The sequence below is a fragment of the Lytechinus pictus genome, chromosome 6 (assembly GCF_037042905.1).
Source record: "Lytechinus pictus isolate F3 Inbred chromosome 6, Lp3.0, whole genome shotgun sequence".
Classification (NCBI taxonomy): Eukaryota; Metazoa; Echinodermata; class Echinoidea; order Temnopleuroida; family Toxopneustidae; genus Lytechinus; species Lytechinus pictus.
In genome coordinates this window covers 985,758-1,011,669 of record NC_087250.1, presented here as the reverse complement: position 1 = coordinate 1,011,669, position 25,912 = coordinate 985,758, and the positions used below count along the sequence as shown (strand labels likewise).

At 38.7% G+C, this 25,912-nt stretch overlaps 2 protein-coding genes across 3 annotated transcripts; one reads left to right on the top strand and one right to left on the bottom strand.

Annotated features, from left to right (window-relative positions):
• Nucleotides 1-1,791: 1,791 nt before the first annotated feature.
• Nucleotides 1,792-6,759, top strand: LOC135154465 (uncharacterized). Its single transcript, XM_064100611.1, has one exon. The coding sequence runs from the start codon at nucleotides 1,792-1,794 to the stop codon at nucleotides 6,757-6,759; it is 4,968 nt and encodes a 1,655-aa protein (XP_063956681.1).
• Nucleotides 6,760-12,533: 5,774 nt separating this feature from the next.
• LOC135154473 (transcription initiation factor TFIID subunit 8-like) lies at nucleotides 12,534-25,417 on the bottom strand. 2 transcript variants are annotated; one of them, XM_064100643.1, is made up of 6 exons: nucleotides 25,292-25,417; nucleotides 18,975-19,124; nucleotides 18,267-18,428; nucleotides 17,374-17,498; nucleotides 16,601-16,748; nucleotides 12,534-14,349 (listed from the first exon to the last, which is right to left on the bottom strand). In XM_064100643.1, exons 2-6 carry the CDS (start codon nucleotides 19,114-19,116, stop codon nucleotides 14,066-14,068), a joined length of 861 nt encoding a protein of 286 aa, XP_063956713.1. In that variant the 5' UTR covers nucleotides 19,117-19,124; nucleotides 25,292-25,417; the 3' UTR covers nucleotides 12,534-14,065. The 2 variants fall into 2 exon arrangements, with proteins under 2 accessions (XP_063956713.1, XP_063956714.1); XM_064100644.1 differs by lacking the exon at nucleotides 25,292-25,417 and adding an exon at nucleotides 24,543-24,935.
• Nucleotides 25,418-25,912: the final 495 nt, after the last annotated feature.

The window sequence follows — 25,912 nt, the reverse complement described above, 5'->3', positions numbered from 1 at the left end:
GTAGAGAGGGACCTCACTTTTATCTGATACTGTTTGGTTTCCATCTGCTCTTGCTCTCCACCAACCTTAGTGATTGTGATATTTATGTTGCTTCCCTTCAGATTCATCTCCTTAGCAACAGACATCTTGATGAGGCTTACTTGAGCTCCAGAGTCTAAGAGCACATTTCCCTTACAGACTGCTCCTTGTTGCCCCAGGATCTCCGCTGTAACTACGGGTAACAGTGCCTCAGAGTTGCCCGCAAAGGCGACATCTACATTTCCACCTCGGACCTCTGTTGAAGCATGAAGGAGGGGGTGGTGGAAGTACTTGCATGGTTCTCCGGCAGTAGTTTCACTACATCGACGTTTCCGTTTACAGTTTGACATTCTGTGATCCTTACCAGCCTTCTTTAGACAGCTAAAACAGGCATGATGATCCTTGAGTAGCTTCAGTCTCTCGGATTGTGACATGGCTAAAAACTTACGACACTGATCAAGCCAATGTGATGATGTTTCACAGAGCCAGCATTTGTGAAATAACCTCTGGAATTTGTTTTCCTGGCTGGCTACTGTCTTCCCGACTAGATGTACACCACTTGACTTCGAATCACTTCGGACTGGGGCCGAAGCTCTCATCCTTGACTTCAGTTCAACTGTAAGCCATGTCAGAAACATTTCAAAGCTTGCCTTGCCACTTGCCTCTTGATGCCTAAACCACACCAGTCGGTCTTCCGGGCTTAGCTTCCTTTCCATTATGGCAAGCATATGGCTATTGTTCAAATTTCCTGGCTGGTTGATTTCCATGAGGGTATTGTAACTCCTCCGAACGAGATGCACAAACTCACAAAATCTTTCATCTTCTCCGCTTTTGAGTGGTTTGACTTTTGAGATGTCATTGATTATAGCGTCGGCAACAAAGCGCTCATCTCCATATATCATGTCCAACTGTTCCCATGCTGCTTGGTAGTTATGCCCAATTCCTTTAATCAACTGCAAGGGTTTGCTCTGTAAACATGACCTCAGAATCATTAGGGCATCTCTATCCTCATACTGTCTGCCAACAGCATGTAAAAAATCTGCCTTGAAAATGCAGTAATCACGGATGTTGCCATCAAAGGTGGGAAGTTTAGGCCTTTCCATCCTATAAACAGATCCTGACATTCTCCTTCCTGCTTCAGGAGGCTGATTTGTCTGTCTTGGTGACTGATCTTGCTGTTCATCTGCTGATAAAGTTGTTTCCATACTCTGATGGCTTGTCGATGCTCTAAGATGATGCTCTTGGAGCTGCTGTGCTTCTCTGTGGCTCTCATTATCTTTGCAATAGTCTCTTTCAAGGATCTGCAGCTTCAAAAATGAATTGTGGCACTCTTCCATCCACAACTCTTCTCTTTCAAATTCCTCGTCATCCTCTAGCACTTCCGAATAACTGTCATGCTTATTTTGTAAATCCTCAAAAGCACCAGCATACTGTGCAATTCAATTTCTTTCATCTGGGAAGAGGTCTGATGGTCACCACAAGTAGTCTGCTGTCTGGATCTGACGACTCTTTACATCAGGGATCAGAAGTCTTTAAGAAATATGTCAGCCGAGAAGGTTAAGAAATCTGCGCCTGCAGCGGAGAGGGGCAAAAGCCAAGTTGTCCAGGTTTGGAAAGGCCCTTCAGAGCTTGATCGATGGAGAGCGACCTGTTCCAGAAGTTCAGGAATCGTTTGCACAGTATGCTGGTGCTTTTGAGGATTTACAAAATAAGCATGACAGTTATTCGGAAGTGCTAGAGGATGACGAGGAATTTGAAAGAGAAGAGTTGTGGATGGAAGAGTGCCACAATTCATTTTTGAAGCTGCAGATCCTTGAAAGAGACTATTGCAAAGATAATGAGAGCCACAGAGAAGCACAGCAGCTCCAAGAGCATCATCTTAGAGCATCGACAAGCCATCAGAGTATGGAAACAACTTTATCAGCAGATGAACAGCAAGATCAGTCACCAAGACAGACAAATCAGCCTCCTGAAGCAGGAAGGAGAATGTCAGGATCTGTTTATAGGATGGAAAGGCCTAAACTTCCCACCTTTGATGGCAACATCCGTGATTACTGCATTTTCAAGGCAGATTTTTTACATGCTGTTGGCAGACAGTATGAGGATAGAGATGCCCTAATGATTCTGAGGTCATGTTTACAGAGCAAACCCTTGCAGTTGATTAAAGGAATTGGGCATAACTACCAAGCAGCATGGGAACAGTTGGACATGATATATGGAGATGAGCGCTTTGTTGCCGACGCTATAATCAATGACATCTCAAAAGTCAAACCACTCAAAAGCGGAGAAGATGAAAGATTTTGTGAGTTTGTGCATCTCGTTCGGAGGAGTTACAATACCCTCATGGAAATCAACCAGCCAGGAAATTTGAACAATAGCCATATGCTTGCCATAATGGAAAGGAAGCTAAGCCCGGAAGACCGACTGGTGTGGTTTAGGCATCAAGAGGCAAGTGGCAAGGCAAGCTTTGAAATGTTTCTGACATGGCTTACAGTTGAACTGAAGTCAAGGATGAGAGCTTCGGCCCCAGTCCGAAGTGATTCGAAGTCAAGTGGTGTACATCTAGTCGGGAAGACAGTAGCCAGCCAGGAAAACAAATTCCAGAGGTTATTTCACAAATGCTGGCTCTGTGAAACATCATCACATTGGCTTGATCAGTGTCGTAAGTTTTTAGCCATGTCACAATCCGAGAGACTGAAGCTACTCAAGGATCATCATGCCTGTTTTAGCTGTCTAAAGAAGGCTGGTAAGGATCACAGAATGTCAAACTGTAAACGGAAACGTCGATGTAGTGAAACTACTGCCGGAGAACCATGCAAGTACTTCCACCACCCCCTCCTTCATGCTTCAACAGAGGTCCGAGGTGGAAATGTAGATGTCGCCTTTGCGGGCAACTCTGAGGCACTGTTACCCGTAGTTACAGCGGAGATCCTGGGGCAACAAGGAGCAGTCTGTAAGGGAAATGTGCTCTTAGACTCTGGAGCTCAAGTAAGCCTCATCAAGATGTCTGTTGCTAAGGAGATGAATCTGAAGGGAAGCAACATAAATATCACAATCACTAAGGTTGGTGGAGAGCAAGAGCAGATGGAAACCAAACAGTATCAGATAAAAGTGAGGTCCCTCTCTACCAATGCCATTCATTCTTTAGCAGCAGTGGCATTACCCTGTATCAGTGAAAATATTGCACAAGTGAAGATGAATGAAGTTTCCAAGCAGTTTAATCTGAAGTCTGAGGATCTACGCAGAGGAAGTGGGTCAGTTCATCTTCTCATAGGTATTGACTACCCAAAGATGCATCTTGGTGAAACGAGAGAGAAGGGACAGTTAGTAGCCCGAAAATCCCCACTGGGCTGGGTCATCTTTGGTGCTCCCAAAAGAAGGAATGATAGGATGAATGTGCTGCATGTGAAGTTGACATCCCCAATTGACTTGACCGATTTCTGGAGCTCAGAATCTATGGGGGTGCAGTCTAGTTCCTGCCATTGTGAGCCAAGCCCTTTGAGCAAGCAGGAGAAGGTTGAGGAGCAGATTATCAGAGAGTCTAGTAGAAAGGTTGGAAACAAGTGGGAGATTGCTTATCCATGGAGAAAGGATCCCAACCTACTTCCTAACAATCGAGCACAAGCAGAGAAGGTACTGTGTTCGACTGAGAAAAGACTAGCTCGAAACCCAGACCATGCAGATGCATATAGAAAACAAATGAGGGAACTGATAGAGAATGGATTTGCACGAAAGTTAACAGAGAATGAAGTAGCTCAGTACGAGGGTCCTGTTCACTACATTTCCCACCACGCTGTTCTCCGGCCTGAGAAGAGAAGTACCCCTGTACGCATCGTCTTCAATTCGTCTTCATCATATCAGGGTCATTGCTTAAATGACTATTGGCTAAAGGGTCCAGATCTTCTCAATGATCTGCTTGGAGTATTGCTGAGATTCCGGATGAATGAAGTAGGATTTTGTGGTGACATTTCTAAGATGTATCACAGGGTCTCAATTCCTGAGAGAGATATGAATGTACATCGGTACCTGTGGCGAGATATGGAGACTGATAAAAAGCCAGATGTTTACATTATGAAAGTTGTTACATTTGGCGACAAGCCAGCACCAGCTATGGCCCAGTTGGCACTCAGGATGACAGCAGAAGCAGCAGAGGCTAGATATCCGAAAGCAGCACAGGTACTGAAGGAGAGTGTCTACATGGACGACATATGTGACTCGGTGAGAGATGTAGGCGAAGCAGAGCAGCTGACAAGTGAAATTGATCAAGTACTTTTGGAAGGTGGCTTTAAAGTTAAAGGCTGGACCAGCAACGAAGCTTTGAGAGGAGAAAGTAAGAAGGAAGGTAAAACAAAAATCCTCGAAGCCGCCTTGGAAGACAAAGTGCTGGGAATAGCATGGGACAACCAGCAAGATATGTTCTTCTACAAACTGAAGGACACAGTCAGCAGTTTTCCTAATGATGGAAAAGAAGAATCGAGTGTACTTACCAAAAGGAAGATTCTGAGTAGAATTGCACGAATATTTGATCCGATAGGATTTGCTGCCCCCTTTCTAGTTCGTGCAAAGATTGGAATGCAGCAGTTGTGGCAAAGAGGATATGATTGGGATGAACTTCTGCCTCCCGATCTACAGGAGTGGTGGGTGACATTCATGAAAGAGATGCAGGACTTGAATGATATCAAATATGAGAGATGCCTGACTCCACCAATGGCTGTTGGTCACCCTTCACTGTGCATATTTGCTGATGCATCTGAGGTAGCATTTGGAGTCTGTGTGTATTTGCAGTGGAAGCTGGAAAATGGTAAATATGCTGTTAGATTTGTAGTTGCCAAATCTCGAGTTGCTCCCCTGAAAAAGATGACTGTGCCTAGACTTGAACTTCAGGCGGCAGTAATGGCTTCAAGAGTCTACACAACAGTGATGAAAGAACTGAGTCTGAAGCCTGAAAAGATCATCTTCATGACTGATAGCATGATTGCCCTCTCCTGGATTCGAAGTGAGGGTAGGAGATTTAAGCCATTCGTCGCAGCAAGGATTGGAGAAATCCAAAGTTATACCAACCCTGCACAATGGAAGTATGTTCCCGGAGAGCTGAACCCAGCAGATGACGTCTCCAGGGGCCTGCCAGTAAGGAAGCTCTCAGAAAGATGGAAACAAGGACCTGCGTTCTTGTACAGATCTTACGAGGAATGGCCGTCAGAAAAGGCTATTCCAGAAGCAGAGACTGAGATTGAAGCAGAACGACGAAGGGTTAATCATATCTCAGTCAAGAACAATGATGTGATCGATGTCAAGAGATTCTCCAGCTGGAAAAAACTGATCCGAGTAACGGCTTATGTTTTAAAGTTCATCGACAAGCTCAAAGCTGTACTTCGGGCAAAGTCTAATGTCAATCTTGGAGATGGAAACTTATCGACAACTCAGTTGCAGAAAGCTGAACACTTTCTAATTAAGGAAGCCCAGAGTTCCTTGTATCAACGTGTACAGAGTGGAGAATTCAAGACTCTCAGCCCTTTTATAGACAACGAGGGAATTATCAGAGTTGGAGGGCGACTAGACAAGGCTCTGATTTCTTATGAGCACAAACACCCTGCTCTGCTGCCACATGGAGCTTGGGTATCAGTGCTGATAACGAGACATATGCATCAGCTAGGACACGGAGGCGTGGCAGCTACTGCAGCGAAGGTTCGACGTCAATACTGGATCCTGAATATTCATAAACTGGCTAAGACTGTAAAGTATAGGTGTGTGATTTGCCGACGCATGGAGCATCAGGTTGAGTCACAAGTCATGTCTGATCTACCAGATGAGAGAGTTGCCCCATATACACCACCGTTTCACTTCTCATCTGTCGACTATTTTGGACCGATATCAGTCAAAGTTGGAAGGAACAAGACCGCCAAGCACTATGGGGTCCTCTTCACCTGCCTGAATACAAGAGCGGTACATCTTGAAGTGGCCGTTGATTGCTCATCCATGGAGTTCATGCAGGTACTACGAAGATTCTTTGCTGTGCGGGGTCAGCCTGCATTACTGCTAAGTGACAACGGTACACAATTCGTAGGGGCAGAAAGAGAGTTACGGGAGATGGTGAGAGGTTGGAGCTATGAGGAGTTAAAGGACTTCTGCGCCGAGAGAGGAACGACATGGAAGTTCACCACTCCATCTGCACCGCATCACAATGGATGTGCTGAAGCGTTAGTTAAAAGTTGCAAGATCGCCTTGAAGAAAGCAGTCGGGGATCAACTGGTCACACCCTTTGAGTTGCATACATGTCTCCAAGAGGTCGCAAATCTCGTCAACCAGCGCCCTATCGGAAGAACTCCGAATGATCCCGATGATGGAGCATATCTGTGTCCAAACGATCTTTTGCTTGGAAGATCTTCGAGCGCAGTCCCTCAAGGACCCTTCAGAGAGACGAAGAACCCGAGACATCGCTTTGAGTTTGTCCAGCGAATCGTCGACGCGTACTGGAAGAGTTGGATGCGTGACGTCTTTCCACTACTGGTGCCACGACGAAAATGGAACAGTGACAGAAGGAACGTCCGAATCGATGACGTGGTTATACTCTCTGACCCTAATGCAGTTCGAGGAAAGTGGACATTGGGTAAAGTTATCCAAGTGTATCCTGGGACTGATGGGAAAGTTCGAACAGTTAAAGTACAATCTAAAGGTACTGATTATAAGCGGCCGATTTCGAAGATTGTTGTAATATATCCGGCAGAAGGGTATGAGGAGTAGACAATATGGAGTTCATAAATTGTGTTTTGGTTTTTCAATGCCATTGAGGAAAGAAAGTTGCTTGTGATACTCCTGAATTTTATGTCGGTGCAAAATTTGAATTTTTGAAAGAAAGTTGCTTTTGATACTCCTGAATTTTATGTCGGTGCAAAACTTGAATATTTTTCATCTGGTCTGTAAACAAAAATAAAATAAAATAATAATTACAGAATTCATTCAGTCAGGAGAATTTTAGCTCTTTTCCGCTACTGTTGGCGGGGGGAGGATGGTTTGCTGAACAAACCTTAAAATTATGAATTTGTCTTTTTCTTTCACATTTTTATTATATGTATTTTCAAGGTTTAATTTGTCACTTTGGTGCTACCCTGAAGCTTTCGTAAGTAATGTAATTCTGCTCATGAATATGCATTTCGCAGATGCCACGTTGTTAGTTTGCAGAGAACAGGGAGAAGGGACGCTTGAAAATGAAATTATCTTATTTTACTTGATGTTGACTGGGAAATGCCGCCCAAGAAGTAAGTTTGATGACAGAAATGTTATATTTTTTGGAGGTGCTAAAAGCTAGAGATATTTTTCAGTGAATGAGCAGAAAAAGTGCATTAAAAATCGTATGCAGATACTTGAACTGTAATGAACACGCAGTATGTGTAATGAACGCCATAGATATGTGTAATGTACAATCAGTGGATGTGAAATGAACGCGATTAGCTATGCACACTTAATTAGGAGGTTAGTTGTACTTTATGAGAAGAGTGAAGTTGTGAAACTAAATAAAAGCTTTTAATAGATTATTTCAAGAAAAGTAAAGTAGTATGAGTTAAAGGAAAATTAAGCTTATGAAATGAACAAAGGTGAATTTTAGGAGCTTGATGGGCACGAATCGTGCGTGTATGGGCGTGGTCTTTAAATTGCGTGATTTGTTTACATTTAATTATATTCAGTCAGATATATTTGAGTAAACATTTATAAAGCACTTTAAGAATTTGTGCGTTTGTAACCAAAATAATTTTGACTTGTTAAGACAATTTTTGGTCAGAAGTTTTTCATACGAACGAGGCTTAATTATGTGCAAGGTCATGTCAGGGTCACTCGTTCCGTTTTTCGCACATTCAATTTTAGTGTGCAACCGCTAGCTAAAGAAAGCTTTCGGTCTATATTTTAGATTTTTCTGATAATGTCAAAATTGGGATAAATAATAATGAAACACCTTGGTAATTTATTTCTTACCGGACTTATTTGGATATAAGCTGAAGTTAGCAGACAAGTTTGCTGTCTGTTTACCTTTTAAGGTAATTTTGTTCAGAATATAGAAATTACTAAGTGGGAACGCAAAGTTGATTTAAAGGTATATATTTAAGCAGTTCACTTTGATTTATTGCAAATATGTATGCATGTATTTAAGTTAGTCTTTTTCAAGACGTTAAAGAAAATGGACAAATTTTAAACTGGTTTTTCTATCGAGGAAAACTCGGATATTTGTTTATATATATTCGTTCTATACACCTGATATGAATGATAATTAGATTTATATTCCTTATTGTTTAAAAGAGATGACAATTTTGGGAATATTATGAAAACATTTATTTTTGTCAAAGCATTGGACATATATTTATGATCCACTTCGTTTTCTTATGTTTATACAGATTGAATAATACACGGTAGTGAGCCTGCCTAACTATCCAATTTAAAGCGGCTTTCCTAGCCTCTGTTATTTCGTAGTCTTCGACGATCCGGTTAGCTCAGTCGGTAGAGCATGAGACTCTTAATCTCAGGGTCGTGGGTTCGTGCCCCACATTGGGCGCCATGATGGATCGTCGAAGACTACGAAATAACAGAGGCTAGGAAAGCCGCTTTAAATTGGATAGTTAGGCAGGCTCACTACCGTGTATTATTCAATCTGTATAAACATAAGAAAACGAAGTGGATCATAAATATATGTCCAATGCTTTGACAAAAATAAATGTTTTCATAATATTCCCAAAATTGTCATCTCTTTTAAACAATAAGGAATATAAATCTAATTATCATTCATATCAGGTGTATAGAACGAATATATATAAACAAATATCCGAGTTTTCCTCGATAGAAAAACCAGTTTAAAATTTGTCCATTTTCTTTAACGTCTTGAAAAAGACTAACTTAAATACATGCATACATATTTGCAATAAATCAAAGTGAACTGCTTAAATATATACCTTTAAATCAACTTTGCGTTCCCACTTAGTAATTTCTATATTCTGAACAAAATTACCTTAAAAGGTAAACAGACAGCAAACTTGTCTGCTAACTTCAGCTTATATCCAAATAAGTCCGGTAAGAAATAAATTACCAAGGTGTTTCATTATTATTTATCCCAATTTTGACATTATCAGAAAAATCTAAAATATAGACCGAAAGCTTTCTTTAGCTAGCGGTTGCACACTAAAATTGAATGTGCGAAAAACGGAACGAGTGACCCTGACATGACCTTGCACATAATTAAGCCTCGTTCGTATGAAAAACTTCTGACCAAAAATTGTCTTAACAAGTCAAAATTATTTTGGTTACAAACGCACAAATTCTTAAAGTGCTTTATAAATGTTTACTCAAATATATCTGACTGAATATAATTAAATGTAAACAAATCACGCAATTTAAAGACCACGCCCATACACGCACGATTCGTGCCCATCAAGCTCCTAAAATTCACCTTTGTTCATTTCATAAGCTTAATTTTCCTTTAACTCATACTACTTTACTTTTCTTGAAATAATCTATTAAAAGCTTTTATTTAGTTTCACAACTTCACTCTTCTCATAAAGTACAACTAACCTCCTAATTAAGTGTGCATAGCTAATCGCGTTCATTTCACATCCACTGATTGTACATTACACATATCTATGGCGTTCATTACACATACTGCGTGTTCATTACAGTTCAAGTATCTGCATACGATTTTTAATGCACTTTTTCTGCTCATTCACTGAAAAATATCTCTAGCTTTTAGCACCTCCAAAAAATATAACATTTCTGTCATCAAACTTACTTCTTGGGCGGCATTTCCCAGTCAACATCAAGTAAAATAAGATAATTTCATTTTCAAGCGTCCCTTCTCCCTGTTCTCTGCAAACTAACAACGTGGCATCTGCGAAATGCATATTCATGAGCAGAATTACATTACTTACGAAAGCTTCAGGGTAGCACCAAAGTGACAAATTAAACCTTGAAAATACATATAATAAAAATGTGAAAGAAAAAGACAAATTCATAATTTTAAGGTTTGTTCAGCAAACCACCCCTCCCCTCTCATTCTCTATTGTATACACTCCCCTCCCCTCTCATTCTCTATTGTATACACTCCCCTCCCCTCTCATTCTCTATTGTATACACTCCCCTCCCCTCTCATTCTCTATTGTATACACTCCCCTCCCCTCTCATTCTCTATTGTATACACTCCCCTCCCCTCTCATTCTCTATTGTATACACTCCCCTCCCCTCTCATTCTCTATTGTATACACTCCCCTCCCCTCTCATTCTCTATTGTATACACTCCCCTCCCTCTCATTCTCTATTGTATACACTCCCCTCCCCTCTCATTCTCTATTGTATACACTCCCCTCCCCTCTCATTCTCTATTGTATACACTCCCCTCCCCTCTCATTCTCTATTGTATACACTCCCCTCCCTCTCATTCTCTATTGTATACACTCCCCTCCCCTCTCATTCTCTATTGTATACACTCCCCTCCCCTCTCATTCTCTATTGTATACACTCCCCTCCCCTCTCATTCTCTATTGTATACACTCCCCTCCCCTCTCATTCTCTATTGTATACACTCCCCTCCCCTCTCATTCTCTATTGTATACACTCCCCTCCCCTCTCATTCTCTATTGTATACACTCCCCTCCCCTCTCATTCTCTATTGTATACACTCCCCTCCCCTCTCATTCTCTATTGTATACACTCCCCTCCCCTCTCATTCTCTATTGTATACACTCCCCTCCCCTCTCATTCTCTATTGTATACACTCCCCTCCCTCTCATTCTCTATTGTATACACTCCCCTCCCCTCTCATTCTCTATTGTATACACTCCCCTCCCCTCTCATTCTCTATTGTATACACTCCCCTCCCCTCTCATTCTCTATTGTATACACTCCCCTCCCCTCTCATTCTCTATTGTATACACTCCCCTCCCCTCTCATTCTCTATTGTATACACTCCCCTCCCCTCTCATTCTCTATTGTATACACTCCCCTCCCCTCTCATTCTCTATTGTATACACTCCCCTCCCCTCTCATTCTCTATTGTATACACTCCCCTCCCCTCTCATTCTCTATTGTATACACTCCCCTCCCCTCTCATTCTCTATTGTATACACTCCCCTCCCCTCTCATTCTCTATTGTATACACTCCCCTCCCCTCTCATTCTCTATTGTATACACTCCCCTCCCCTCTCATTCTCTATTGTATACACTCCCCTCCCCTCTCATTCTCTATTGTATACACTCCCCTCCCCTCTCATTCTCTATTGTATACACTCCCCTCCCCTCTCATTCTCTATTGTATACACTCCCCTCCCCTCTCATTCTCTATTGTATACACTCCCCTCCCCTCTCATTCTCTATTGTATACACTCCCCTCCCCTCTCATTCTCTATTGTATACACTCCCCTCCCCTCTCATTCTCTATTGTATACACTCCCCTCCCCTCTCATTCTCTATTGTATACACTCCCCTCCCCTCTCATTCTCTATTGTATACACTCCCCTCCCCTCTCATTCTCTATTGTATACACTCCCCTCCCTCTCATTCTCTATTGTATACACTCCCCTCCCCTCTCATTCTCTATTGTATACACTCCCCTCCCCTCTCATTCTCTATTGTATACACTCCCCTCCCCTCTCATTCTCTATTGTATACACTCCCCTCCCTCTCATTCTCTATTGTATACACTCCCCTCCCCTCTCATTCTCTATTGTATACACTCCCCTCCCCTCTCATTCTCTATTGTATACACTCCCCTCCCCTCTCATTCTCTATTGTATACACTCCCCTCCCCTCTCATTCTCTATTGTATACACTCCCCTCCCCTCTCATTCTCTATTGTATACACTCCCCTCCCCTCTCATTCTCTATTGTATACACTCCCCTCCCCTCTCATTCTCTATTGTATACACTCCCCTCCCCTCTCATTCTCTATTGTATACACTCCCCTCCCCTCTCATTCTCTATTGTATACACTCCCCTCCCTCTCATTCTCTATTGTATACACTCCCCTCCCCTCTCATTCTCTATTGTATACACTCCCCTCCCCTCTCATTCTCTATTGTATACACTCCCCTCCCCTCTCATTCTCTATTGTATACACTCCCCTCCCCTCTCATTCTCTATTGTATACACTCCCCTCCCCTCTCATTCTCTATTGTATACACTCCCCTCCCCTCTCATTTTCTGCTTGCACCTTCCTCTTGTATTTGGTTATTCTTCAGTCATCTCTCTATTCCCTCTTCTTCAGTGTCCACCATCATATCCAACCATCCATCCAACCATCAATCAACCAACCAATCAAGTTATTAATTGCAAACTAACCAATGATTGCTAGTCTGCTTCTTCTATTAAAATTTATCAGCTAAATATGAAATTGAGGTATCACTTGCAGAATGAAAAAAAAATAAAATCAATTGTTTCTGATGTAAATACATTTTGTGGAACACTTGGCTATCACTCTGACATACTCGTATCTAATGCATTCAAATCTCTCCACAGGATTCAGATTTCTACAGATCATTTAAGGCTTTGCTGTTATTGACATCAAAGTTTTATTTGTTACTTGATAATCAGTGTTCAAATTATCAGATGACACATGATTAAACACAATGGCCCGAATTCACAAAGGTGGTTTTGAAAACCCACGGTTGAGTCCATGGTTTATGCAGATTTCCTGTATAAATTACGCTTAATTTAGCGCGCATCGGGCGCGTGTGTAAAAATGTCCAATGCTAATGGGCATTTTTGTCACAGTGCGCCAAATCGATGCCTGTTACCATGGTTAGATATGCTATTTTATTTATGAGTCCACTGTTTGAAGAGTGGACTCATTAATGAAAACAGTAGACTCATGAATAAAATAGCGTGGATATCCACGGCAACAGGCATCGATTTGGCGCACTGTGACAAAAGCGCGCATCAGCATTGGACATTTTTTACACACGCGCCCGATACGCGCTAAATTAAGCGTAATTTATACAGGAAATCTGCATAAACCATGGACTCAACCGTGGGTTTTCAAAACCACCTTTGTGAATTCGGGCCAATATGGTTACATTCTTTGTAGCCCAAATTCACAAAGAAAGCATCCAAAGATGGATTTGCGCTTTTATCACCAGCATTGAAATGACTTGTTGCAGCCTATTGTTTTGAATTAATGGGACTCCCAGTTTATTTTAAATACTTAACATGAACAGTACATTCATTGATCTTTATGAAACAGGCCCAAGTCCAGAACTTGCTGGAACACAGACCTTAATCTGCAAGGCCCATTCTTACAATCAATCCACTATCCCAAAGTCCCTAGCATCCCCTAACATTACCAGATCTTGTAGATCGACAATCAGCAATAATCAACAGATAAAACAGGACAAACTTCTTCAAATTCTACTTTTTCTTTCGTATATGCAAAAGTTTGGACCAATGGATACCGTTAGATCCCATACTTTTGATATTCATATAAGAATGCTTTAGCACATGACCATGTTTTTCAGTTCCTGTGTTTTACATGGACAACCAGCCTCATTATAATAATAATAATAGCTAGATTTATAAAACGCTTTTTGCCTGAGGATACAAAGCGCTGCTATTATTACCCCGGCTTTAGCTGCACTGCCCATTTAGGCACTCAAGCATTCGAGGAATGTCTTCCTACTGGGTACCAATTCACCTCACCTGGGTTGAGTGCAGCACAGTGGGTTAATATCTTGCTGAAGGAAACCATGCCATGGCTGGAACCCACATCCCTCAGATTGAGAGACACAACCACTAGACCACGACGCCCCCCACAATAATGTATAGTGTATATCCATGAAGAAGAACTAGCTACATCGATAAGTGAACAGCTAATCCTCAAATGTATTACCTAACTTCTTCTCATGTCACTTTCTCTTGATCCAAAAAGCTGTGGTTGTCATAGGAAAGGATTACCAAAGATAAAAATCGATCGTACAACTACGAGTAGCTGAAATAATTTTCTGAGTCAGGTTGACTTATATGTCGTTCAGTCAACTATGTGACTGCACAACAGAATATTATACAGGAATAGAGTTCATCTCAATCACTTCTTCTTCTTGTACCGTGGCCGTTTCGGTTGTCTTAGGAATGGATTATCAATGATCTCAGGATCATGTCGTCTCTTCGCCGGTGTCGACTGAGCGCCCTCATCTTCCGCTCCTTTCACCTTCCCTTCCGTATCTTGGGAATCCCTCTTCTCCTCGCTCTCGTCCGCTGATTTAATGTCGCCCTCTTGTGTTTGTTCATCATCACTTTCTTGTAAGATATCATGTTCCTGAGGTATAAGAGCATCTAGGTACGGTACAGGTGAAGGGGTACATGCTATCACTGCAGCAAAAAACAACAAATAAAAATATAATTTTGTTTTGAATATATTAGACTTACATGCCAGTTGTAAATAATTTCAAGATGAGGTTTGTACTGTATCTAATAATATGACCACCAATCTGTATGTATAAATAAAAGAATATGTGCCAAAGGATTATGGAAGATTTGAGGAATTGCTGTGAAATTAGCAAAAGAAGCATGGCATTCCCTTTTCTATGGAATAGAATTATACTGTCCCACATGTGTATATCTGTGTTGGTCATCTTCAGTTTGAATGTTTTGAGCTGAAATAGATTTCTTGATTTCACAGATATAGATTTATGTAAATAAACAATACTCAGATCTATGGTGACAATAAACCTTGATTTTAAAGACTTTCTCATGTATTCATTGCTTGCTGCAACTACTTTCCTACAGCATTAAAGGAGAAGTTCACTCTGAGAAAAATTTGGTATTTATATCAAGTTTAATAAATGTTTGACAAATATCAATAAAATATCATCATGAGTTTTGTATTTTCTAGTTTACTATCCCCGGTTAATAGTACATACCAGTCAATAATATCAAACATCTATGTATATGGAAAGAGGTTACTATTGACCAGTTAATAGTATATCCCAGTCGATATTGTCATGCCATTGATTTGAAAGGGAAGAGATTACTATAGTCGATTAATAATATCATGCCATCTACTTTAATACATGGAAAGAGATTACTATCATCAGTTGATAATATCATACCATCTACTTACATGGAAAGAGATTACTATCATCAGTTAATAATATTATACCATCTACTTACATGGAAAGAGATTACTATCATCAGTTAATAATATTATACCATATACTTACATGGGAAGAGATTACTATCATCAGTTAATAATATCATACTATCTACTTACATGGAAAGAGATTACTATCATCAGTTAATAATATCATACCATCTACTTACATGGAAAGAGATTACTATCATCAGTTAATAATATTATACCATCTACTTACATGGAAAGAGATTACTATCATCAGTTAATAATATCATACCATCTACTTACATGGAAAGAGATTACTATCATCAGTTAATAAAATTATACCATCTACTTACATGGGAAGAGATTACTATCATCAGTTAATAATATCATTCCATCTACTTACATGGGAAGAGATTACTATCATCAGTTAATAATATCATTCCATCTACTTACATGGGAAGAGATTACTATCATCAGTTAATAATATCATACCATCTACTTACATGGAAAGAGATTACTATCATCAGTTAATAATATCATACCATCTACTTACATGGAAAGAGATTACTATCATCAGTTAATAATATCATACCATCTACTTACATGGAAAGAGATTACTATCATCAGTTAATAATATCATACCATCTACTTACATGGAAAGAGATTACTATCATCAGTTAATAATATCATACTATCTACTTACATGGGAAGAGATTACTATCATCAGTTAATAATATCATACCATCTACTTACATGGGAAGAGATTACTATCATCAGTTAATAATATCATACCATCTACTTACATGGGAAGAGATTACTATCATCAGTTAATAATATCATACTATCTACTTACATGGGAAGAGATTACTATCATCAGTTAATAATATCATACCATCTACTTACATGGAAAGAGATTACTATCATCAGTTAATAATATCATACTATCTACTTACATGGGAAGAGATTACTATCATCAGTTAATAATATCATACCATCTACTTACATGGGAAGAGATTACTATCATCAGTTAATAATATCATACCATCTACTTACAAGGGAAGAGATTACTATCATCAGTTAATAATATCATACTATCTACTTACATGGGAAGAGATTACTATCATCAGTTAATAATATCATACTATCTACTTACATGGGAAGAGATTACTATCATCAGTTAATAATATCATACCATCTACTTACATGGAAAGAGATTACTATCATCACTTAATAATATCATACCATCTACTTACATGGAAAGAGATTACTATCATCACTTAATAATATCATACCATCTACTTACATGGGAAGAGATTACTATCATCACTTAATAATATTATACCATCTACTTACATGGAAAGAGATTACTATCATCACTTAATAATATCATACCATCTACTTACATGGGAAGAGATTACTATCATCACTTAATAATATCATACCATCTACTTACATGGGAAGAGATTACTATCATCAGTTAATAATATCATACCATCTACTTACATGGGAAGAGATTACTATCCCCAGGGAATAGTGTCTGATTATCTCCTGTTTTTGCAATGAATCTAGTCAAAGCTCTTTCTACATCACGTCTTTGTGAAGCAGCCTTCTCCCGTACGGTCTTGTAATCATTATCCTGAGGTTTGAAAGTCTGGTAGAAATAAAAGATAATTGCTTAAAGCTAAATTGATTGATTGATTAAAGGATTTTAGTGAATCAATCCTTGCGGTCCAGAGACTGAATTGCAACGGTTGCAATGTATTCACATGATAAAAATCAATGTCACAAGAGTCGCGTGTTCAGGTAATAAATATTTAAATGAAATATTGATATACAATGTTATTGAATTTTGCAATATTTTAAAAGAGAATACATAATAAAATTGGTTATCCAAAGATTGACATTACACCGCATTAAAAAAACATTGGAAGATCTCAGTTAGTATCTGCTAAAGAAAAGTAGTTGCAGCAAAAAGTGATACCATGAGAAGGTATTTAATAAAATAAATAACCCCAAAATAGGAAAAGAGAACCAAGATCTCTATCTTGAAGAAAGATAAAGGGCAATTCAATGTTAACAAATCTTTGATATATGTGACCATCTTGAAATGACTGTTTTATAGTTCATATGAAAAGGTTGAAATGCTCTCAAATTATCAGACAGAGCAGTTTGTGAAAAGGTAAAAATGGGAATAAAATGGGTTTGGAAGTAGACTAGTTGGACATACAAAACGGTCCATTTATTCTACGGATTTGCCTTGAGCAATTACGACTTACTGGTGTTTGTATGTATGTATGAGCATCAGGAAAGGCTGGTAGATGATCATAAATATAGGATGGATGTTTGTTACGTTGACCGACTTGTAAACCAGATGGGTCAGTGGTTGGTCGCAATCTGTCCTCTGAAAAACAAAACACAAAGAAATTAAGCTTGGTATTAGGATAGTAACAATAGTGAGTTCTGTTATTTAGGCAGAGTATTATAAATATCCAATGCATGTTTTGCTTCACGTATGGCCTGACATTCAAGATTTGATGAAAAACAGCTGAAATGTTTCGATGAATCAGCAGTGCTTAGTCCCATTCAATCATGTATATGTGCATATGACTACACTTCAATTTCTTATGATTTTTTTCTTATGATTCCCAAAATATACATGCACATTATTCCAAGATTTTGAGGCAACTTTCTACATACATATCTTCTGAACACACATTAATTTTATATTTAGAGATGAATTTCATTTGGGATTACACTGTTTGATCTAGGCTGGGGTCATTCAAATAATACATACATTAAACAAGACAGTGAGGTAGCTGGTATTAAATCCAAGTAACTTTATCAACTATTTTTATATTTCTTTTACCACTCTGGGATCGTCAAGGTTCCAAACACTCCCCTCCTCGCCGGAATGCACAATTCATTTTGAGTTGTATGGTACCAAAATAATCTGCCTTTAATACTTCCGCAAGTTTTTCACTTTTCCCCTATCACACACACCACACATCCCTTTTTTCTCTCTCTCTCTTCCCCCATCATTATATAACACTTCTAACCTATTTATCCAAGTTTCACTGTATTCCTTTTATAATCCATATTGCCAAAGTTTAGCTGTCAAGCAGCAAACACATTCTATCAAGTTTTAAAATCTTGACTAAAAATGACTTACGCTTAGGAATGACTATCTTATGTTTTCTACGTGCAAATTGCTTGAGATCTGAGCCGTCAACTCCCATCTGAGACATCGCCATGGCAATATCTGTAACCATAGGCAACGAACGACAAGCAAGCTCACAGTATGCCCTACTGCTTTGTCCTAATTCTGTGATAACTGGAAGAAAAAAAAAAAGACATTGGGGTGTTAAACAAATTAAATGAAAACTAAAGATTTGACATTACATTGATATTCTCCTTGTTCTCCCACATCTCATCAATTGTTATTCATTTACTCCTCCTCCATTTAATTCTACCTCCTTCTTTTTCTTCCTTCTATCCCTAGATTTATCCATCGTTAAACTTATTAGAAGGATAAAACCAGGTTGGACTGGCAATATTAATATTTTTCCCCAGGCCTTCAGCCCTTGGTAAAAATAGTAATAAACCCAACCTCACAGGAACAATCTCCTCTACACTTTCTTGGTTTAGATTTCAATGTTGACGATGCCGCCGACGCCGCTGTCGGCAATGCGGCGCCTATAGTCTCCCTCTGCTATGCAGGCGAGACAAAAAACAACCTAGGGTTACGGTTAACGGGTTAACGGCTAAGGGTTAGGGGTTAAGGTTAGGGGTAAGGGTAAGGGTGAAGGGTTAGGGGTAAGGGTTAGGAAAAGGGTTAGGGATAAGGGTTATGGTATATGGGTTAGGGGTTATGACTTACAGCTTTGAATGATTTCAGTGAGTGTTTCTAAGCAATCCTTATCTCCTGTTGAGAATCCTGCTTCGCTACATGTAGCTGCCACAGAAACAAAAAGCGCCCTCCTGTGTGAAGCTGTAAGCTGTGAATTATCTGTTGACGTCATGTCTCCTCCTGAAATTATGAAAGAGGGTCATTTTAAAAATTACTTTTCAGTTATCATAAAATCCATTTCATTTTTTAACCAACCTGTGCATTTAGAATTAGTACATGTACTTGGTACATGTAGGTCAAATATGCCCCCCCCCCAATAATATAATTTAATTTGAAAAAAAAAATTGGAGTTAACTTTGTAACAAAATAGACTACCATCTACTTATTTTGTGACTAATATATATTTGCTGGTGTAAGGAATTTCCTTACAAAACTGCCTGTAGCATTTTATTTTGTAACAATTACAAAAGTGGGTTTTGAAACACTGTCACAAAATTTTAAAAGTTTGAACTGTACGGAAGGGAACATCTGGCGACCCATACAACACAACTAAAACAGCCAAATGTTGTGACAGAATTGACTCAAATAGAAAAAAGATTAGAAGTTAAAAAACAGAATATGGTAACACGAACATGATTGGCTGGCACGTTTGTATGCTCAAGCTGCAAAGAAACATAACGACGATTGATCGTTGGAACCCAACACCGGCTCTTTGGAATTTAACTTTTATATCACTTACATGTATTTCCAGAAACTGGAAAGCTGATTGTTTCCTTAAAATATTAATTTTGCATTCACACACTTTGTTTTCCCTGTTACAAAGAGGTAATTAAAGGAGAATGAAACCCTCGAAACCAGCTGAATCCATATCAAAGAGAAAAATCAAAGAAACACATTGTTGAAAGTTTGAGGAAGATTGAATGAATAATAAGAAAGTTATGAGCATTTGAATATTGAGATCACTAATGCCATGTAGATCCTCCTATTGGCAATGCGACCAAGATCTGTGATGTCACACACGTACAACTCCCTCATTACTTAAGTACTTATTTCACTTATATTCTCACTTTTATAGAGTCTATCACAAGGTGAGGTGTTTTCTTTATGAGAGGACAAGTACAGAGGTTTCACAACATTATATCATTGATGAATCGTTTGTCATATGATTAGAATGAGCAAAAAGAGATGTTTTGGGGTATATTTTCAGTGTCCAAAAGCGGAGAGTTGTTCATCTGTGACATCAAAGATCTTGGTCGCATTGCCAATGGGAGGATCTCCATAGCATTAGTGATCTCGACATTCAAATGCTCATAACTCTTCTATTGCTAGTCCTATTTTACTCAAACTTTTGTTGATCTTATTCTTTGATTTTTCTGCTTTCACAAAAGCTTACTTGCTCCAAGAGTTTCATTCTCCTTTAAGGAGTAATCGAAAAAAGGGTGCTGTAGCGCCACTCACACTTGTGCGGGGTTAGCTATACTAACCTCGCACTGCAAATAGGATTACACAGTGGATCTTTTAGAAGTCGGTAAACATCGCTTCATAACAGAAATAATCTTTGCCGAAACTTCTTTTCACTACTCATCAGGCTCTTCCCGGTGACTGGCTATCATTTCAAAACTTTTACAATTTTTATAAATAACAAACCCAGACAAAATAGCAAAATTTTGCCGCTTCGCATGTTTCTTCCTCAGAAAAAAAGGGAGCTCAATGGTGGCGCTAATAAAAGTCACAAACTTAATTCAGCTAGTTGGTAGTTTTATAACTGTGTCTAAATTCATTTGTATGCGCAATTCCTTTGATTGTTTGATAAAATTTGGACACCAATAAATGCAATACCTACAAACACATACTCTAGGTTTATTATGGCGATAACACTTTCTTAAAATCATTTAAAGCGATGACAAAAAATTCTACGTGCCTTGAACGAAGCCAGCAGTGCGAGCCTTTGTTCATTTGTCAACAAATGGTCTACCGAAGTCTGTGAAAAGATTGACACTTCACCGAAATGCGTAATGCTTTGCATCGATTTGCGTGTAGTTTAGGTGTCTTTCCCTTGTAGTGTCTTTGACAAATCACACACCCTCTTCAGCTCTTTAAACAAAATATTTGTAATCGCCGAGTAAGCTCCACGTTCGTCAACGAGAAGAAAACAGACATTTAATAATAATATGCAACATTTATATAGCACTTAATACATTAATGTTTTTAAGCTGCGCTGCATTCTATTATTACCCCGCTGTCGGTGCTGTCGCAAAGCGAAAGACAATGAAATCAAGTCAAGATGGCGACGTAAACACGGTGGCAAGTTTTCCCCGTCTTTTCATAACATTTTTCTTGTTTTTTGAATGAATTCTTGTTTAAAAATGAAATCAATATCATACTTCATAGAAATGTCGGAAATGAATATCCCATATAGTTGATATACATGATTTAGGGTTAGGCTATAGAAGGAAAGTATAAATCTCGGGGGCGAAAGTTTCAGGTTTTTTGGCGGTACACGCAGATGAATGGGAAGGAATCCCTGGCTCCGTTGAGAGTAAGCATACGTTTATAGTAAATGATTTTTACTCTCTAGGAGCCTCCTGGCTAGTCATGATGTTGCATGAGGTAGCTATATTACCCAAATATTAAGATAATAATAAATATTGGCGAATGATATACATCAAATGAAAGGTCTTTGCATAAGAAATGCAACAAAAAAGAAATTAAGAAAATTTGGTCATTCGTTAGGGAGTTATGGGTTATTAAAGATCAAATTTTTAAAACCCATTCTGCTGCATAATGTGATGCCTCAACATTTTTTGTGATAAACATTTCATGTTTGAAAATTGCTCCACGTCATTCCAAGAATATTTTCCCTCAAGTCTTGCGCAACTTTTTAGTCCAAAGTTATGATGCTCGGGCATGCGGTTTTAAAATTACGCAACATTTAGTAGTATAAGTCAGCCCCCAAAACGCTGAAATACGTGATTTAATTTTCAAAAGCAAAAAAATATGTAAGAAAACGTCTTCAGTATCAGTTGTTTAAAAAAAAAATTGTTAGAAATGCCATGAAGAATACGTACAGCAAAAATTAGCACTTTACAAGCTTTAATTACTGAATTAGAACAGAATATATGATTTTATGAATAAATTAGCATATAAAACATGTTGTAAATACATTCAGTAAAGTTTAGCTCTACAATCAAGTAGTTCATGTCATTTTTCTACAATCTTTAAAATTTTTTGTTGCCATATCATAATCTTTTGCAGAGAAATGGGGGAGCATATATATTCATGCTAATTTATTCATGAGATTATGTTTTTGGCTGCCAACACTCATTTGCATGTTGCATTGTACATGTACCTCTATGACTCCAGCAATGCTGAATGATATGTGGATATGCTGTGTGTATATGTGTCATGTGATCACGAGAGTGGCTGAATTGCTGCAAGTACAAAGTGGGGAGATTCAGGTATCTGCGTGAGGAGGGGGGGGGGGGGGCGGAGCAAAATATGAAATATGGTTTTGTGTATGTTGTGTGTACCTCGTTGTTCTATGTTGTGCTTATAAATACTCTATTATTTTCTTTCTTCTTATGTTTCTTTGTTTTTGATGATGATCCTTCAATGTCAGGATTTTATATCAATAAGCTTAAATTTGAAAAATTTGAATTTGTATGACTGTGTAAGTTTTTTTGTTCAAAGGCTGCAGTAGAGGCGGGTCCAACATATACCTGCATGAAGGGGGAGGAGTAAAAAAAACGGACCCCCCTAAATTTTCTGTTGATAACCATTTTTTTTTTTTGCTTGTCAATTTTTTTCCTTGGGTCCCCCCTAGATTCAGGTGGACCCCCCCTAACATTTTTGTGGCTCCCTAAAATTTTGGTTGATAACCTTTTTTTTTTTTCAGGTGGACCCCCCAAAAAAAAATATTTTGGCTTCCGCCACCAATGAAAGGGGGGAGGCTACACGTGTAAAAGCAGAATTTATTTACATTAAAATTTTTGATAATGGCTCTCAAGGAGTGGGTAGTATGTGCCCCCCCCCCCTTTGGATCCTCCACTGGTCATGTACAGGGCATGCATTTAAATTGGGTGGGGGGGTGTACATGTAACTAACCTCTGGTGTCAAGGGGGCAGCCAGCCCGTGCCCCTCCCCCCCCCCCTTGAGAGGCACAATTAAAATTTGTATATGTAAAAATGCTATTAAAACTTAAAACACAAGTGTGCCCTCCCCCCCTTTGAAAGTGAGGACTTTTATTTGGTTGTCAGATTTTTTGTAGAAGAAATGTACTTCATTTTTGGTTGAAAACATTTCTTCTTTTTTTGGTCAAATTTTTCCTCGGGAAAATGTGCCCCCCCCACCCTTGGAAAATCCTAGATCCACCCGTGTCAATACTATGTTTGAAAAGAGGTATACCCCTTCCATCCCTGATGTAACCCATTTGCTGAAAAAAAATATATACTGTATTTGAAGAGGGGGCTAACATACCCCCTTTGTCTCCTTTGGCTTAACACCTGATGAGTGCACATGTACATGCACACACACACGCCACGTGTAGATTACGTGTTCTACTGGCGCCATGACCACTGCACTTATGGGCAGCCAAAAGGGCCAAAATTAACAATCTCAAAAATAAAGAAACTCTCGGAAATAAATGTAGTATCTCAGAAATATATTATTCAGAAATTAATACATTACTTTGGACGACTAGTACATAAGTCAGAAATAAATGTATTTAACCAGAAATGGATATAATTGAGAAATAAAAGACAACTCCGAAATAAATCTTGTCAGTCATAGATAAAGATTTAGAATTATAGGACACATTCAGAAAAAAATATTGTAATTGAAATAGCAGTATATTTTACAAATAAATGTCATCGTTCAGATAAAGATGACCTCGCAAATAAAACAATGTCAAAAATAAGAAAACTCTAGAAGTAAAGATAACTACAGAAATAAAGACAACTGCAGAATCATGTTTTCACGGAATAAAAACAATTCTTGGAAATAAACACAATCACAGTTTTGCGGGGATATAACAAAAATAATTCATTTCTGAGAGAGTCTGAGAGGCTGCATTTATTTCTGAAAGACTGGGATACTACATTTATTTCTGAGAGTTTCTTAATTTTTGAGATTGTTAATTTTGGCCCTTTTGGCTGCCCATATGCACTAGCTAGCGACACAGTCACAGAGCTCGATCGCGATAGGCGATCCGTGCGGTCCATTTATTTCAATTCACCTCATCATTGCACAAGTTCAATGCGACATTTCTTATTCATTAGGGGTACGAATTGTTATTCATATCAAACAATTTCAAAAGGGTCATTATTAATGCCAGTTCATCCTCGCTCAAACTCAAGAAAAATTACGACTCATTAGTCCGACATCACCTTGCGTTTAAGATTTGAGGGCGATATGCGACACATTTGTGAAGTCGGAAAATTACCATCGCCCGAAGAAAAAACCTTCCATAGTTCATACTTTAATTGGCGTCAAGAAAACGTCGCCTGAGAAATAAAAGATAAATAAAGGCCGAACAAAAATTGAAAATACTCATGAATTATGTAAACAAAAAATCACTTTAAAAAACACAATTTTGCTTACCCGTTTCGTATTTCCAGCATCAAAACAACTTTTCGAACTCGAAATCATGTTCGCAAAGAAAGAAATTTGATGTTTCATCGAATGGCGATGAAATGAGAGAGAAAATAAAACCTGGAAGTCAAATCTCACGAAACTCGATATTTTCAAGATGGCAACTCTTTCGGGGATGTACGAGTGTCGAGTGACAAGATCGTCTCTGTAAAATGGATTATTAATTATGGACCTCAAAGTACACGATGTAAGTTTTAAAATCAAATGTAATAATTTTGTATGGCACAATAATATGATTTTCCCGTGCATGTCTTTTTTATTTTATAAAAAGTTTGATTGTATTTGTAGAAATTGTTAATATTGATCTCGCCAATTTAACACTGCACTACACGGTGTCGGTGACAGATACGAGAATAGTGTCACGAGTGTGAGTGCATGAGGCAAGCCAAGCCCCACTCACACGTATTGCGAGGTTAGTATTACTATTAGTAGTATACTAACACAACACACAACTTCTATGGCTTAATTTTTCCGTGCGCGGCGGCATGTAATGATGTACACTTGGGTGGCCAAGCCCAAGAAACTTAGACGTGGTTTCTTTTATTTACAAACAGCAATTGTAATGAATGGGACTGTTGTGTAAGATAATCGGAATATCGTCATGCGTCACTCCAGTCTTACAGCGGGATCTCTGCCTTGCAGAAAGGGGTATAAACTTAAACGTAGGCAAAAATTACAGGAGGAATCAATGGGCTTACCTTTAGAATACTTTCAGACTGAAAGCTGACAATAAAGACTAATAAAAGTGACTCCAAATAACAAATCTCGCCTCCTCCGATATTATCCGTACCGACAAAACCGTGTCGCCGAAAGGTCAAAATGGAAAAAGAAAGAAGAACGGAAAAAAAAAACCAAACATCAGCGGCGGATCCAGGATTTGAATGAAAAAGAGGTATTTCATTTGAAACATATTACTTTGACTATCCGTAGGCCTACGACAAGATTTCTTTGCTTTTGTTTTTTAACCAAAATGCATATATCATTATGTGCCACCATTGGCAAGTGATGCAAAATAACTCTTTTCATCATAAGTGTTATATTCTTTGATGGGAAAGCATTTTATGCACATGCGGACTTCTCTCCCTCTGTTCTCTTTATCTCCATTCTCTCTCTTGACCAACCCCCTCCATTCTCTCTTATATCTGCCTCTCTTGCGCATCGAGTGAGTTTCTATAGTCTAAAATCATGATAACACATAAATGTAGGTATTACATTCCTTTCTTAATCATTACAGGTTTTTATTCGTTCTTTTTTTGTGGAAATTGAATGAATATTCACTCATTTATATATTTTAAATGCAAGCAAAATCAAAGGCAGCT

Bases quoted from the DNA above. Each gene is read 5' to 3' on its own strand.
- LOC135154465 (XM_064100611.1), top strand. From the start codon at position 1,792: ATGGAAGAGTGCCACAATTCATTTTTGAAGCTGCAGATCCTTGAAAGA.
- LOC135154473 (XM_064100643.1), bottom strand. From the start codon at position 19,116: ATGACGTCAACAGATAATTCACAGCTTACAGCTTCACACAGGAGGGCG. The intron at 18,429-18,974 runs GTAAGTCATAAC...TTTTTCTTCCAG, and splicing joins CACTGAAATCATTCAAAGCT to TTATCACAGAATTAGGACAA. The intron at 16,749-17,373 runs GTAAGTCGTAAT...TATTTCTACCAG, and splicing joins ATACATACATACAAACACCA to ACTTTCAAACCTCAGGATAA.